The sequence below is a fragment of the Grus americana genome, chromosome 3, assembly GCF_028858705.1.
Source record: "Grus americana isolate bGruAme1 chromosome 3, bGruAme1.mat, whole genome shotgun sequence".
Classification (NCBI taxonomy): Eukaryota; Metazoa; Chordata; class Aves; order Gruiformes; family Gruidae; genus Grus; species Grus americana.
The window spans coordinates 99,199,858-99,215,411 of NC_072854.1; the positions used below are offsets into that span (position 1 = coordinate 99,199,858).

The 15,554-nt window shown below is 40.2% G+C and overlaps 1 protein-coding gene across 6 annotated transcripts in view; it reads right to left on the bottom strand.

Annotated features, from left to right (window-relative positions):
* EML4 (EMAP like 4) overlaps positions 1-15,554 on the bottom strand; it is a 165,360-nt gene that overhangs the window by 13,740 nt on the left and 136,066 nt on the right. For all 6 annotated transcript variants that reach the window (XM_054819788.1, XM_054819789.1, XM_054819791.1 and 3 more), the window contains 6 exons: positions 13,844-13,995; positions 12,181-12,306; positions 11,934-12,065; positions 11,255-11,322; positions 3,292-3,380; positions 1,200-1,297 (listed from right to left, as the gene is read on the bottom strand). In XM_054819788.1, coding sequence (XP_054675763.1) covers positions 1,200-1,297; positions 3,292-3,380; positions 11,255-11,322; positions 11,934-12,065; positions 12,181-12,306; positions 13,844-13,995 — 665 coding nt within the window. The remainder of the gene's footprint in view (positions 1-1,199; positions 1,298-3,291; positions 3,381-11,254; positions 11,323-11,933; positions 12,066-12,180; positions 12,307-13,843; positions 13,996-15,554) is intronic.

Consider the following 15,554-nt stretch of genomic DNA (forward strand, 5'->3'; position numbering starts at 1 on the left):
GCCAGCACCGAGCCCTCCCTGCCAGCCTGCACGCCACGGGGATGGAGCAAACCCACTGCTGCTGACCCCCCTGGCAGCCCCGTGCCCCCAGTGGCAGCCGGACCTGGGCTGCTCTGGACCCCCATGCTTTAGTGGCGTGGGGTGTCCTCAGCCAAATGACGGGTAGAAATCTCTCAAAGACACCATACATGGCACTAAAGGACTGGCTAATGCCTGTTCATTTCTCACTGTTTCCACTGCAAGTCTTGCATCAAAGGTTGTAGGGGGAAGAAAAAAAAATATCTTTGAAAAAAAAAAGAAACAACCCCACAATTTAGCCTTATGGTACCTTTACGTCCCATTTTCAAATTAACAAAGCCGTTTTAGAAGTTCTCTTAGTTTTAAAACTAAAGAAATGCAATTGGTGAAAAATACATGAAAAGTGTTTTGAGTAGGGGATGCATTCCTTAAAAACATCCTACATGTCAACTGTGAACTTATTCTCATGGTATCATTAGCAAATACCATTAAGATTCAGATGTTCTTTATGTAAATATTCCCACTAACCTAAGCGATAGCTGAACTTAAGGCCGGGATGTTAGATAACTAAACACTTAAGGAAAAAGAAAGTATGTCTTTTATAGCACTGGGACAACCTCATGTAAGTAAAGGACTAATATAAACTCCACTAATTATGCTACACTTACATTTATTTACCCTGTGCCAGAAATTTATTGTTAACATATTCCCCAAGTTGAGATTTTGTAGTAACAATTACAGTTGAAAGCAGTACATATTTGCAACCTCCAAAATTACAAATTCTGATGAAATTCCACCATCTAATGTTATGCCGGTCCAAGGAGTACATTACCAATAGGGGGAAAATACCCCCAAACAAGTGTAATATTTTCCTCAAAAAAGTTTTAGCATATAGGTACAGGGCATTTCTCCATCTTACAGCTAATTTCCCATTTCAAAGAAAAAGTCAATAGTCTGAGAAATTAGTCATATTTGAGGTAAAAGTGTTCACTAATGGTTGCAGTACTCATCAGACTGAAGTTTAAAATCAATCAAGTACTGAAAACCCCCCCCATAAAACGTATAACCAAAACTAAAAACAGAAAAGCACCAACCCAGAGAGAATTCCACTGCTTAACATCTTAGTGTATGTATAATATCAAAATGCAAGAACTGCTGATTATATTTGCTCCAAAACTTACAGTGCATTTTCCATATCTGCTATACTTTCTTCCATTTTCTGTTACTACGTAGAGGTAAATAAAGTTGTCATGGGATCCAACTGCCAGTAAGGTGCCATCTACAACACAAAATATTGATATAAATTAACAGAATGTTTGTTTTCTAAATTTTAATTATTTTAGATTTTTCACTAAGACAATAGTCTCAAACTACTGCGTACGAATTATATTTAAGGACACGTAACTGTTTACATTATGTTGTTTTTCAGTCAGTATCTGTTTACTTTGTGGGTACGGCTTTTGGGCAAATTCTTTCACTTCTGCTTTTTTTAAGTAAGTGTCCAATGGACAGGGTATAAATCCTCAGATTGCATTGGATTTCTGGAAATTGTTGACAGCAGGCAGGCTCGAGTTTTCTGTATCACAAAAAATGCAGAACAGTATTCAGTCTATAGTTAGCTTAGATTTGGAGGGATGGATTGCACATAAATCAGCACTAAATAACGTCTAAAGTGGAGCATTCAAACATTACAAGCAATTTTTTAATCTGTGTTGTCTCCATGTAAAAAAAGTAGTACACGGACAAGAGTTGCCTTGAATCACGATCAAATGTCTCTAGTGTCAATGAACATCAGTGCTTTAAAATAAATTGCTGCGCTTGGCAGATGTGGCAGCAGCAGAGGAACATTTTGCCCACTGACACGGCACGTTATCCAAAAGCAAACAAGAAACAGATTTACGAGAGCGTTCTTCCATTTGCTTTTAACAGAGAGGATTCAGCCTCTGATGATCTCACTTCACATCTGAAGAGGAGACTCAATACCAGCTTGGACTGCATGCAAGCCCATAGCAAATACTTAATGAACAGCTCTGATTTTCAGACAGACCTGAGTTTTATGGTTCTGTATTAATAAACTTGAAAATTAACTAAGAAGTGGTGTGGTCAACACAATGCTGTCCAGAGAGACCTTGACAGGCTTGAGAGGTGGGCCTGTGTGAACCTCATGAAGTTCAACAAGGCCAAGTGCAAGGTCCTGCACATGAGTTGGTGCAATCCCAAGCACAACTACAGGCTGGGCGGAGAATGGATTGAAAGCAGCCCTGCGGAGAAGGACTTGGGGGTGTTGCTGAATGATAAGCTCAATACGACCAACTGTATCCTGGGCTGCATCTAAAGAAATGTGACCAGCAGGTCGAGGGAGGTGATCCTGCCCCTCTACTCCACTCTGGTGAGACCCCACCTGGAGTACTGCGTCCAGCTCTGGGGGCCCCAGTACAACACATGGAGCTGTTGGAGTGAGTCCAGAGGAGGGCCACGAAGCTGATCGGAGGGATGGGGCACCTTTCCTATGAGGACAGGCTGAGAGAGTTGGGGTTGTTCAGCCTGGAGAAGAGAAGGCTCCGGGGAGATCTAATTGCGGCTTACCAGTACCTGAAGGGGCCTACAGGAAAGCTGGGGAGGGACTGTTTATCAGGGAGTGTAGTGACAGGACAAGGGGGAATGGGTTTAAGCTGAAGGAGGGCAGATTTAGATTAGACGTTAGAAAGAAATTCTTCCCTGTGAGGATGGTGAGGCACTGGAACAGGTCGCCCAGAGAAGCTGTGCATGCCCCCTCCCTGGAAGTGTTCAAGGCCAGGCTGGATGGGGCTTTGGGCAACCTGGTCTAGTGGAGGGTGTCCCTGCCTACGGCAGGGGGGTTGGAACTAAATGATCTATGACGTCCCTTCCAACCCAAACCATTCTATGATTCTATGAAGTATATTAAAATATTACTGAAATACTAAACTTTTTACATACTTTTCTGTTAACCTGCCAACTATTTAGTTGAGAACTTTTAATTTTTCTGGGAGTAAAGCTAACATTTATTGTAACAGCACAGTTCAATATGAAGGAAAGGCTGGAAAAGGTGAATGTAATGTTTGCAGTTACAGAACGCCAAGATTCAGCATTCAAACACAAATCTGTAACTGAGTATTCAGTTATATATTAAGCATCTTAAACGATTTTTTTCAAAGCTCTTCCTTTCTGAGTGACTGGGAAGCACTTTAACACTTTAACAGGACAGATATCTCCTTTATCATCAATTATTCTGAACGTTCAAGTTATGCCTACCTATTGAGTAACGCATCACTGAGAGCTGTTCGTTGCCATCAGTGTGTATTGAAACCAGATCCCTCGTTTCTGCATCCAAAACAAACCACCTAGAGAGAGGAGAATTCCAATGAGTATCAATTCCACTAAACAAAAAAAACCCAAGCAAAAGAGCAATAATCACTGCCTGCCTTCATATTCTCACGCTAGCCCCTCAAGGGCAGCTCAGAGAACATCTGTTTTTAATGGAACACTTTTCTGGTTCGCAAAGCAATACAAGTTTCAGTGAAGAATACAGAAAAAATTCTAAGTGCAGGCCAACTTGTTTCCCCCTCCCTTGAACACTGTAGTAATCATCAAAATGTCTACTGGATGATAAACATGTCGCCAGATAACTAATATGACTGCACCTTATCATCCCGAAGCCGTAAGGCTATGACTGAATTTTAATCTACTACTACCTATTCCTCATTTTGAAGAACAGCTTTGATATAAAAACTGATCTTTTAAGTAAAAGTTAAAAAAATAAAAATAGAAGTAGTAGGAGGGAGTGGAAAACACTTCCATACTAATTTTAAACATGAAGTATATTCTAATTTGCTATTTTCCCCTCAGTCCTTTCCATTTCTACGAATATTTTTATCAAAGTAAGAAGGAATAACCATTTACTGAAATTTGATGGTTCATAATCTAGCTTTTTTAAAATTATTATTTCCTGCTTGGATAATTTATATAATTGCATTTTTAAATTATTTAACAATAACTTTTAACTTGCTGTATTAGTCAGGAGGCACATGTAAAAAGCTTAGAGAAGCTAAAAAAACCCCTCACTGGCCTGGACACTGAAATGGCCGCCGACAGCAAGAAAGGCAAAATCAGCAGAACCTGAGCATTTTGCAATGTTTCTGATGCCCAACTAACTCCTAAATACAGCAAACATTAGCAAAACAAAGACAATGAAAATTCAATAAAAATAGATATAATACATGTATATCATGAAAACATAAGATGTCAACTTGGCTAAGTACATTTAAACTGTACTTAGAAATTAATCTCTTTGCTCCACACTTCTGATCTCACAACTGCGTGCATACGCCACAGCCAGGTTTCCATCGCTAGTGGCAAATGGCAAGTTCACACACTGTGGAAATGAGTAAGGCAATTCCACCCGCTGTCTCATAGTGAACCCAGTGGAACACCACTGAAGCTAGGAGCATTTATTCCATAACAAACTTATATAACCTAAAATAAACTCCAGGAACAACAGCGCACATCACTGCTTTCTATGGATGGAGATGAGATTCCAGCTCATGTTGATCTAGTGTCCGGCAGCTAGGTATCTGGAAAGTGGCCTGGTCCCAATGGCTTAAAACCAGCTTGTGGTGAGAGAACCACATAAAAGAAATTAAACGACATATGTATAAAAAAACCCCAGTCCCACATGCCACAGACTGCTGAATAATCTGTGTGCAAGACAGATGGAACCAGTGGAAAACAGTTAATATGTTTGCATTGGACAACAGTAGAAACCACACTCAGAGTTTCTCTGCTGTAATCCTCTGCTGAAAGTGGACTTTTGATTCCTTCCAATTGACACACTGAAGCTTTGCAGGTTCTCTGAACACGTTAGGAGTTACACATTGCTATTCTGCTATTTTCTTCAAGCTACGCCTCCCTTTGCCCCTGCTGAAAGCTTCACTAAAATGCTACCTGGCTGATAACCCTGACAGGGGTGTGGATATTAAAGAACAATTTGCCTCCGTCTTCACTGGCAAGTGCTTGAGCCACACTGCCCAGGTCACAGATGGCAAAGGCAGGGACTGGGAGAATGCAGAACAACCCACTGTAGGAGAAGATCAGGTTTGAGAATATCTAAGGAACCTGAAGGTGCACAAGTCCATGGGACCTGATGAGATGCATCCATGGGTCTTGAGGGAACTGGTGGATGAAGTGGCCAGGCCACTCTCCATCCCATTTGAGAAGTCCTGGCAGTCCAGAGAAGTTCCCACCGACTGGAAAAGGGGAAACATAACCCCCATTTTTAAGAAGGGAAAAAAGGAAGACCCAGGGAACTACAGGCCGGTCAGTCTCACCTCCATGCCTGGCAAGATCATGGAGCAAGTCTCTCCTGGAGATTATGCTCAGGCACATGGAAAATAAGGTGGTGACTGGTGACAGCCAACATGGCTTCACTAAGGGCAAATCATGCCTGACAAATTTGGTGGCCTTCTATGATGGGGTTACAGCATTGGTGGACAAGGGAAGAGCAACTTCCCTTGGTGGACAAGGGAAGACATCATCTACCTGGACTTGTGCAAGGCATTTGACACTGTCCCACACGACATCCTTGCCTCTAAATTGGAGAGACATGGATTCGATGGATGGACCACTCTGTGGATAAGGAATTAGCTGGATGGTCGCACTCAAAGAGTTGTGGTCAACGGCTCAATGTCCAAGCGGAGAACAGTGACGAGTGGCATTCCTCAGGGGTCGGTATTGGGACTGGTGCTGTTCAATATCTGTTGGCGACATGGACAGTGGGATTGAGTGCACCCTCAGCAAGTTTGCCGACAACACCAAGCTGTGTGGTGTGGTCGACACGCTGGAGGGAAGGGATGCCATCCAGAGGGACTCTGACAGGCTGGAGAGGTGGGCCCTTGTGAACCACATGAAGTTCAACAAGGCCAAGTGCAAGGTCCTGCACATGAGTTGGTGCAATCCCAAGCACAACTACAGGCTGGGCGGGGAATGGATTGAAAGCAGCCCTGAGGAGAAGGACTTGGGGGTATTGATTGACGAGAAGCTCAACATGAGCCGGCAGTGTGCACTTGCAGCCCAGAAAGCCAACCGTGTCCTGGGCTGCATCTAAAGAGGTGTGACCAGCAGGTTGAGGGAGGTGATCCTGCCCCTCTACTCTGCTCTGGTGAGACCCACCTGGAGCACTGCGTCCAGTTCTGGGGGCCCCAGTACAGGAGAGACATGGAGCTGTTGGAGGGAGACCAGAGGAGGGCCACGATGCTGATCAGAAGGATGGAGCACCTCTCCTGTGAGGACAGGCTGAGAGAGTTGGGGTTGTTCAGCCTGGAGAAGAGAAGGCTCCGGGGAGATCTAATTGCAGCTTACCACTACCTGAAGGGGCCTACAGGGAAGATGGTGAGGGACTGTTTATCAGGGAGTGTAGTGACAGGACAAGGGGGAATGGGTTTAAGCTGAAGGAGGGTCCATTTAGATTAGATGTTAGAAAGAAATTCTGTACTGTGAGAGCGGTGAGGCACTGGAACAGGTTGCCCAGAGAAGCTGTGGATGCCCCCTCCCTGGAAGTGTTCAAGGCCAGGTTGGATGAGGCTTTGGGCAACCTGGTCTAGTGGAGGGTGTCCCTGCCCGCAGCAGGGGGGTTGGAACTAGATGATCTTGAAGGTCCCTTCCAACCCAAACCATTCTATGATTCTATAACAAACCAAAGTTAATTTAAAAAAAAAAAAATTAAAAACACAAAAGGGTTTGGCAGGGGGAAGAGAGAGGGTACCTATGCCATTTTACCACCACAGAAAGAAAAACAATCACTCCACCATGACAGCAAAATAGCTCTAAAAGTATATCCTGATGGGACAATAGAATTGTGAAGAACGCACAAGGAGGCATCACTGAGTTGAAGTCATCTGGTTTTCAAGCAACACAAGAAGCTGGTCTGAAAGCCAGTGTCCACTGTCTCACTCTTATTTGTGTTCTCCTGAATCCAGCACAGGGTGGAGGCTCCTCACTGTCTTCAGCCCAAGTAGGCAATACACCTCTTGTGCACAGACAGCAAAACAGGGGATAGGTACACCTTTTGCTTTACCAGAAAATTTAGGTATTATACTGTAAAATCTGTTTATCTAGCAAGACAACACAGCGTGATGCCTGTGTGTTTATTCTGAGCAGCATAATTGTGGTATTTAGATATAAAAAACTCATTATGAGCACAGTAACAATCAAAAGCAGCCTTCTTCCACCAAGTGGATGGGTGCCCCCTTCCCATGCTCTCCCACGGGTGACTGTGCTGCAGAGCTTCTGCCAGACAGCCAAGGGGAGGGCTGAGCCCTCTGTGTCCCAAAAATACACAACCAGGGCAGTGCAGGGAGACTGCTGCGGCAGGGACATGCCTCTTGATGCTGGCCCTGAGACCAGCTCTTTAGGTTGGTCCTTTGAGGCTGTTCCCTGAACCAGGTAACCCTCCAGTTACTATTATGTAAAATACCAAAAGCCTACAAAGCCACTGGAAAAACATGCAACCCCTCCCTATTTTACTGAAAGCCGAGAGGTAACATTGCGTGTTATCCAACACGATGCAAAACTTTGCTGCTTTTAAGAGTGTACACTGAACTTCATTTGCTATTAGGAGACAGCACTTTGAGACACCAGTCCTCATCCAAAAATTTTTCTGAACAAGAGGTATTGGAAGCAATCTTGGCTGACCGAGGAAACTGTCAGTGCACTACGACAATTTTGATACTGATTTAAGAAAGGAAGCGTTGGTCACCTCTAGTTCACCTGTTTCTTGCTGCTTCCACAAGCTATAATCAGACATGCTCTCTTCAATCTTCCAAACTCTCCCAATGCCGTAGCAAACATTGCAACTGCCAGCAAGAAAGCTTGTCTCCATGAAATGTGTCTCCAATCCAGTGGCTACAGCAGTTCATCGGCATGAACCACACAGCCCCTTCTCACAAACAGCTGGGGTCCACCTTGAGACCGTGCTTTGGGAGAGGATTTTCCTTTCAACACGAAGGTATGCAACATGCAAACAGCAGCTGACCGTGAAAAAAGTCCTACGGGGCTGTGAAATGTAAAGCTTGGCTGCCAAGTGAACTTCTGATCCATAGATCGGATGAAATAAATGGATGAACGGTATTCCCAGCTGTAAGATAGTAGCTCTTTTGCTTTTTGTGGGTTTTACTGATTTTCTCCCAATTGTTACCGAGGATAACATGTTTCACTTGTTTGTTAGTTCACATAAAGAAGACGGAACTTTTGTCATTTTCATTCATTTCTTGTCTTCCCATTCCTTTGCTTTAAAAAAATACTAATAACCTATCTAAAAAATGTCTTTTTAGAAACAAAACCCCTTTAACTGCTCTCTTTTGGAAAACAAATTCTGATCCATGACAGACATTTATTACTGATAATTCACATCTGTGAATGCAAAATTTTTCTGGTGAAATCACCAGGGAAACAGTATTCCAAAGTAGTAATATATTTTTGCACTTACACTTGCAATTCCCACGTTTAGTTAATATTGAATGTTGAACCTGCAAAGGCATTAATCAGAGTGAACAAACCAACCCATCTTACAAGACTGGTTCCCTGGGATATTCAGGCTTCTTCATCTTAACACCTCAACAGATGCTGAACTGGTATAAATCTCAATAGCTGTATTGACTGATTTACCTCCTTATGGCTTTGGCTTACACTGGTCTTGTCCTTCAGCCTTCAGTTTTCTTAATAATGTTAATTTTTGTAAGTATCTTATCAGCCTTTTTTCCGTGGTGCACAGCACCACAAGATTTTCTACACGATTAGTCACAGAAAGGTCTACTTCCCTGCAAGTAAGACCACTGGCAGCATGGCAAAAGGATCTGTATAGTGCCTTGAAAAACCCACTTTTCTGGTAGGATTTCTGATTGCCAGCCCTTTTTAGTTTTTCAGCTGTGCATTCCCAGCAAATGGCAGGATCCAAAAAAAGTATTAGTTCTCTCCAAACCATGCTTAATCCCAGACAATTGATGATCAGGCACACAGAAGGTATTTAAAGAAGTGGTTAATGAAACCTCCAGCAGACCATTGCAGACAGCCCGAAAAGGGAAATGATACTGAAATACTCATCATGGGAAGTGGTACGTGAAAAGCGCACCAAAACCGTGATCTGTTGGTCTGATAAAAACACACTACTGTGAAACAACAGACAAGAATAGGAAGAGATGTGGAAAATTCAGTTTTCTTCAGATGTCACAATTTTAACCATGAAACCCAATTTTCTTAATGCTCCATTCCCTGCCCCGTCTTACTGACCTCCATACTGGAAGCAGAGCAGCAACAGAACAACAACAGACACAGCCAAGGTTTATCAAACTCTAAGCAAATTAGACTCATTTAATATTGGCTTTATACATTTTGGGCTATGAATCAAGTACGTTATTAAATAGCTTCTCAACGGCTTGAGACTATTTTCTCTCCTACATTAATCGAGATACATCATGCAGCCCTTATTCCTTGGGAAATAACTCCCTTGGACTGGATTATCTGGCGCAGAAAGCACCGCGTGATGCCGCTGGTTAGGCAGTAAATTTAAAACTGTTCTGTTTATCTTGATTCACAACTCCATTTATTTCTCATACACTTGTACACTTACCAGACCTCATTTCAATTCAGTTTTATTTGTATATCTCAAACTTATCATTGAATTATGCGATTTCAGAACGCAATAAAATATAATGGTGAAAATACAACTGCTCAGTTCCAAGAAGAACAGGGTAAAAAAAATTTAAAAAAACCCAAGGCTATCAACATAAATTTATCCAACACAGTATAAACTGGTTGCCTCAACTAATTAAAAAATATGAATTTAAACTGGAAAGTGCTGAACTGAAAAAGTAACGTTAAAGCTCTCTGGTAGGAAAAAAAAAAGCAAACACAGGACTGAATGCTTCAGCTGCTCAGTATGCCTTTGTTCTGCTTTGACGTAATTTCAAAAACGTCTAATAACTCTCAAGAAATGTAGCCTGACCTTCTTTTCCCTTTTCCCTGTTTCAAGTACTATTAGGCCAGTATGTTCAGCTCGGTTTAATGAAGGTGGAAACACTTGTTCAATTTAATGCTATAATTAGAAAGAGATGAAAAAATGGAAAGGTACAATGTGGAAACCAAATATACAAGAGCTCAGCAAGAATTTTCTTAGGAAGGTAAACTAGGTTTTCTAGCCTAATGTCATACCTAATGAATTTAGTGAGACTTCATCTTCATCTTGGAGAAAAAAAACTCCTTAAAAAGTATTTAACATTTATTTTTTCCAGGAAAGTTCAAGGGTGTTATTCATTTTCAGCAGTTTTTGAAACCAAACTTTAAATGAGTTTTAGGCATAAAAAAAATATCTGGGAGTCAAATTACACCATTCCACCCCCAATTTTCTTACATGTACTAAGCACTATTTTATCATCGAGTTGTCAAACATGAGGTAGAACTGAAAAACAGAATAAAAATGCCAGTAGATTTAATATCTGCTCCTCTCACCTTTCTAATGCTACGAATATGCCATTTTTTCTTTTGTTACTTGCTAAAAATCTGTTGCATGGGACTTCTTTCTTGGGAGATGATACCAAGCCAGAGTTTGGATAGGAAGTAAAACAATTTTTTTCCATCATTGAAAGAAGCCTGAGTTAAAGGATTTGGCTTGTGTTTTGACAGTTTTCAAATAAGCAACCATTTTAAGAATGAATGTGAACAGCTCAACAGCACTTCATTGCAGCAATGTGCCACGTTGAACTACGTCTTACACAAAAATCAAAATACTAGCCTGTTCACTTGCCTTTCCATGTCAATTTAAAAGGTTGCAAGTGTGTTTGATGTGGGAAGGAAAAAGATCGGTACTGTACCTGCCTTATAAACCAATGTCACACAAACACACACAGAGTATTAACATGTATGACACTTGGTAAAGCCAATAAGGAGTGGTTATGGAAACCCCCACAAAAATGGTAAAAAGAAAAAAAAAAATCAACATCTGGGCTTTCATGAAAAGTAGGTAAAAACCCGAAACAGCCTAACATAATCCTTCTGTCTTCATCTAACCCACCTAAGAAAGATCTGTCCCCTTCCCCCAACCTTTTTAGGCTACTTAACATCAAGCAAAAAGCATAAAAACCAAATGATAAAGGAATTGCAATATATAAGACATCTAGTATCAAATCATCTCCTTTAAACTTTCACAATTCAATCGAAAGGCGTCTACCTGCCCGAGTGCGTTCCTATCGCAACCACTGCTCCACTGGGATGGAAGTCAGCACAGTGCCCCGGTTCCTGCATGGAGAGGCACAGAAAGGTCATTCATCCGCACACTTCCTTCAGTCAAACACCTCTCCTTGTACCAAGGCTACTCTAAAAGCCTGAGGTGAACCGACACAGTGAAAAACTAATTAGCTAGCAGCATGTTTACCATGCTCAAAGGGATTTTCTTTTAATGTACCAGTGACGAGGATTACATGACCTTCTTGCAAGTAAAAAGCCTAAATTTCTCTGTAAAAAGCTACTTTTGGTTGGCTATTAGGACAGAATTGGCCAAAATATGAAATGACCAATGACAGTAAGGAAGGACTTCTAAAGCCAAACCTTGCACATCTGTATGACATCCTCTTTGTATTGTCTGAATAACTGGAAAAAAGTTAAACTGTAAGAACAAGGATGTTGAGTTTTATTTGACTTGGATTGTTAGAATGGCATCAGACAATGGTAACCAGATTACAGTCTATACAATGTCTGATGAGCCTGGTTAAGTTTATCAAAGCTTCCAAATAGCTTTTTTTAATGCCGTAACTACAGGATTTTTGCTTCTCTTGCCATCACATGGAACAAAATACTAATGCTTTTTCCTATTTTCCAACTTCATATTTAATATTAAAGGGCTGACATACATCTAGCAGCCTGGTCCATTCCAGTGTGTGGTCCACAGAGTTCCACATACAGACTTGCCTATCTTGAGCACATGTTAAAAATAAGTCTTTGAAAGGATGGGATGCCAGTCCCCAGAGTTCATCCGTATGTCCCTGGAAAGAAAATACACACGATTTAACAATGAATAAAATAAAGATTCTCCTAAAATAACACACCAGCAGAGAAACTCTCTACATTTTTGAGTTTAAAGAAAAAAGTTGTGCTCACCTGTACCTCTACTAGGAAACCATCGTTAAATGTTCCCCGCAAAACAAAGTTTCGTGAAGTACCCACTAAAAATTGATCTGCTTTTCCTTCTGCTACTGCTCTGATTGTTCCATACTGGTCAGGAACCTAGGAAAAGAAACATGTGTAAAGCCACATCACGCATCTTAATATGGGCTTATCTTTGAAGGCCACAAATAGTGAACAATGACAGTACCAGAACTGCAGTCTTGCCAGTAAAAATAATCTAATCACGTATACATTAGATCAAGACTTGACCTGAAGCCTACCTTATTTATTTGTTCAGTACAGGCATATAAAAGAGAATCTTACTCCAAAACAATCACAATTATGCCATTTTAACAAGTCTCAGTAGAAAAAGTGTCAAGTACGCTAAACAAATGCACTCCACGTCCTCACATCTCATCATATAAATATAGGAATACTACATAGTTACTGTTTATTTTTCAAAAAAATCTTGTAGCACACAGTAGATGCTTCCTGATTTTCTTAATGCTTCCTGACTAACCTTAAGTAAATGTTCATATGCCTTATGTCAGCAATGACTCTGAATTTTATTGAGTTTGTTTACTGCATGCTTGAATTCTAATACACTGCTTCATTTTACAGTGTGCATTTGTTTGGTTTTCTACATGATTTATCTTTAGAAAATACACGAACTTTAATATTAGCCACACAAGATAGAAAAGCCATACAATCATTCAGAAAGTTGTGCGTTGGGGTTCTGGTAATATTTCTCAACATAAAAAAAAAATTTGTTTTAACATAACATTATTAACAAAAGGAAAACAGAGACACTAATATGACTAGAGTGTGTTACTCAAGTCTGAGAGTTGCATATGACAGTCAAGGCTTGCTTACTCTCAGCCATGCTTTCTAAAGGTCACTATTAAACTCAAGGTAATAACAAATTCTAGATGGAACTAAACATATATGTTAAGGAAAAAATGCTGCTATAAATGGAGTTGCCGCTGGCAAGTGGAGTAAACCATTACTAGCACAACTGTTTAAGAAGAATACATTATTTCAAGACATCATCTTATTGTCGGGGGGAAAAAAAAAAGTATTTTAAAATCCGTAATGTACAATTTTTTTCCAGTTTGTCCTCATTTACCTGGTATTGCCATATAGCCAAATCAAAGACACACATATTCACTAACCACCTGTTTTATGTTAAGGTCAAAAGAAGTTCCTGAATATATTATGTTCTCTTATATTCTTGCAGAGTATCCATATGGATCCTACCTATTATTTGTCTTATGCCAAAAATTCTATAAAAACCCCTCAAATCCTGGTAACATTGTCTTTCTCCAGACAGGCGAACTTAACAAAAACACGGGTGATACTACAGAATAACCCCAAAAAACAGATGAATGAAAGAAACTAAGGAAGGGGTTGGAGGAAAGAAAAACCTTATCATTTCTATTCACTTTAACAGAAGAGGACTGAAGCCTCAGATAGGCTCATTTATAGGCTGAAAATTGATACACTTTTATGATAAAACACTATTATCCACTTAGAAAGACAGCAATCAGAGGATATTCTGTCATCCTAACTACTGATTCTCCAAAGGCTGGGGAGGGCTCCGTCTTCCTAGTCAATACCTTGCTCAAGGCAAATTTCCTTGTCGCTGTTGCCTTCTTACCTCAATTTCCCTTTCGGGATTCAAATCATGATCCCACAGGATGATCTTTCGGTCTTTCCCACCTCCAGTGAGCAGCATCCCATTCCTCATTTGACAGAGCGTGAACACACTGCCATCATGAGCTTTGATTTGTCTGCTTATCTGATATACTCCTACATGCATAAAAAGAAAATAATAAAGAACGCTACTCGTTTTTTCACCTGGGGTTTACAAGAAGTTGTGCCTTTTGGCAGAAGAATAAAGCAACAGCGTATAATAAATAATTACATTTGGACTGTCAGGCTATTAGTATTGCATCAGTATTGCAAACACAAGGTGGTAGTGTTTTCTTACAGGATAAAAAGATAAAACAAAGGGCCTGCCTTTTTTCTGAATACAAACTTTTTTGAGATCGATTGTCCTACAACTTGTGAAGGTAGGAACAATATGTATTTGCAAAACGCTTTCATTTCTCTGCTATCCAAGGGAAAACCTTTTTTCCAGATGCAAGAGAAACTGTCCTTTAGAGTCAATAAATATTTAGCAAGTCATTATTAGAAAAGAATTAAAGACATTTTATTAAAAGAAACTCAAAGACTTGTTGTCTATAGTCTTATGGGAATAAAAAGCAAATTATTTATAGCAAAGTTTCCAGGGTGCATGAACTTAATGTCTAATGCTGGATGTTGCCTCACTTAAAAATAGTATAACCAGCATTTGGCATCTATCAATATAGCAGTCTACCCAAAGGAAAACACTACAAAGAATGAAAGAGATGAGAAAATTAAACAACAAAGGCAGCAAAGGAAGCCTTTTGCATCCTAATCGGGTCTTCATGTCAAAAGAATTGCTGTAGGAAGTTATTTTTTTTTTAAAAATCAAGCTTCTGGTGCTTTGAGACTTGCATATTTTAAAATAGCAATCACAGAAAAAGCCTAAAACACCATCCAAATAAATACCAGCTTAACTTCGCTGACTGCCTATGGCTCAAGTCAGTTCAAGTTAGTGTGCTCTCACGCTGTGAAAAGGAGTCTGAGATCAAGTCTTGTGACCAATCCAATGTGATAAACCAACTAAAAGATCCCATATTTAATTAAGCCACTACAAATAAATGTTCTATTTGATATCTTTTAAAATTATACTGGGAAAAGGTTATTTTTGCACAAGAACTTCAAAATTAAACATCAGAGTATTTGTTAAATTACTTTTCCATTGCAGTTATCTTGAAAGACAAGAAAAAGATTTACCTAGAAAAACAGAATTACTGTTAAAAATTTACTTTTTACATGAATGTTTTCCTGGCATACCGATTTAAACCAGAGTGTTTGAAATAGCTGCCAAGTAAAATAAATTATCCTTGAATTTATAAGTTACCTTAGGGCTCAACTGTGCCAGGTCTGCATATGTTGGGTAACAAATCATTTTCCTTTCTTTTTTACAAAAGGTTTGCCCTAAAGAGTAAGTTTAACTCAAACTTCAAATAAGATGGCTTTTAAAGGATATTTTACAGCCAAGACCAGAGTATCTGCTAAACCAGATACTGTTATTTGCATAACTGGTACAAATGCATATAGTATTTTTCCTTCACATACAAGTCCTATTAACATCAGCCTCAACACTTAACAGTATTCCTCTGAGACTAAGCACGGTACAACATAAGCCTTAGGAGGCAAACGCAGCCTGCAGAATCCTCCAGCTGATCCTACGGCCTTTTTCAAATCACAGCATGAAA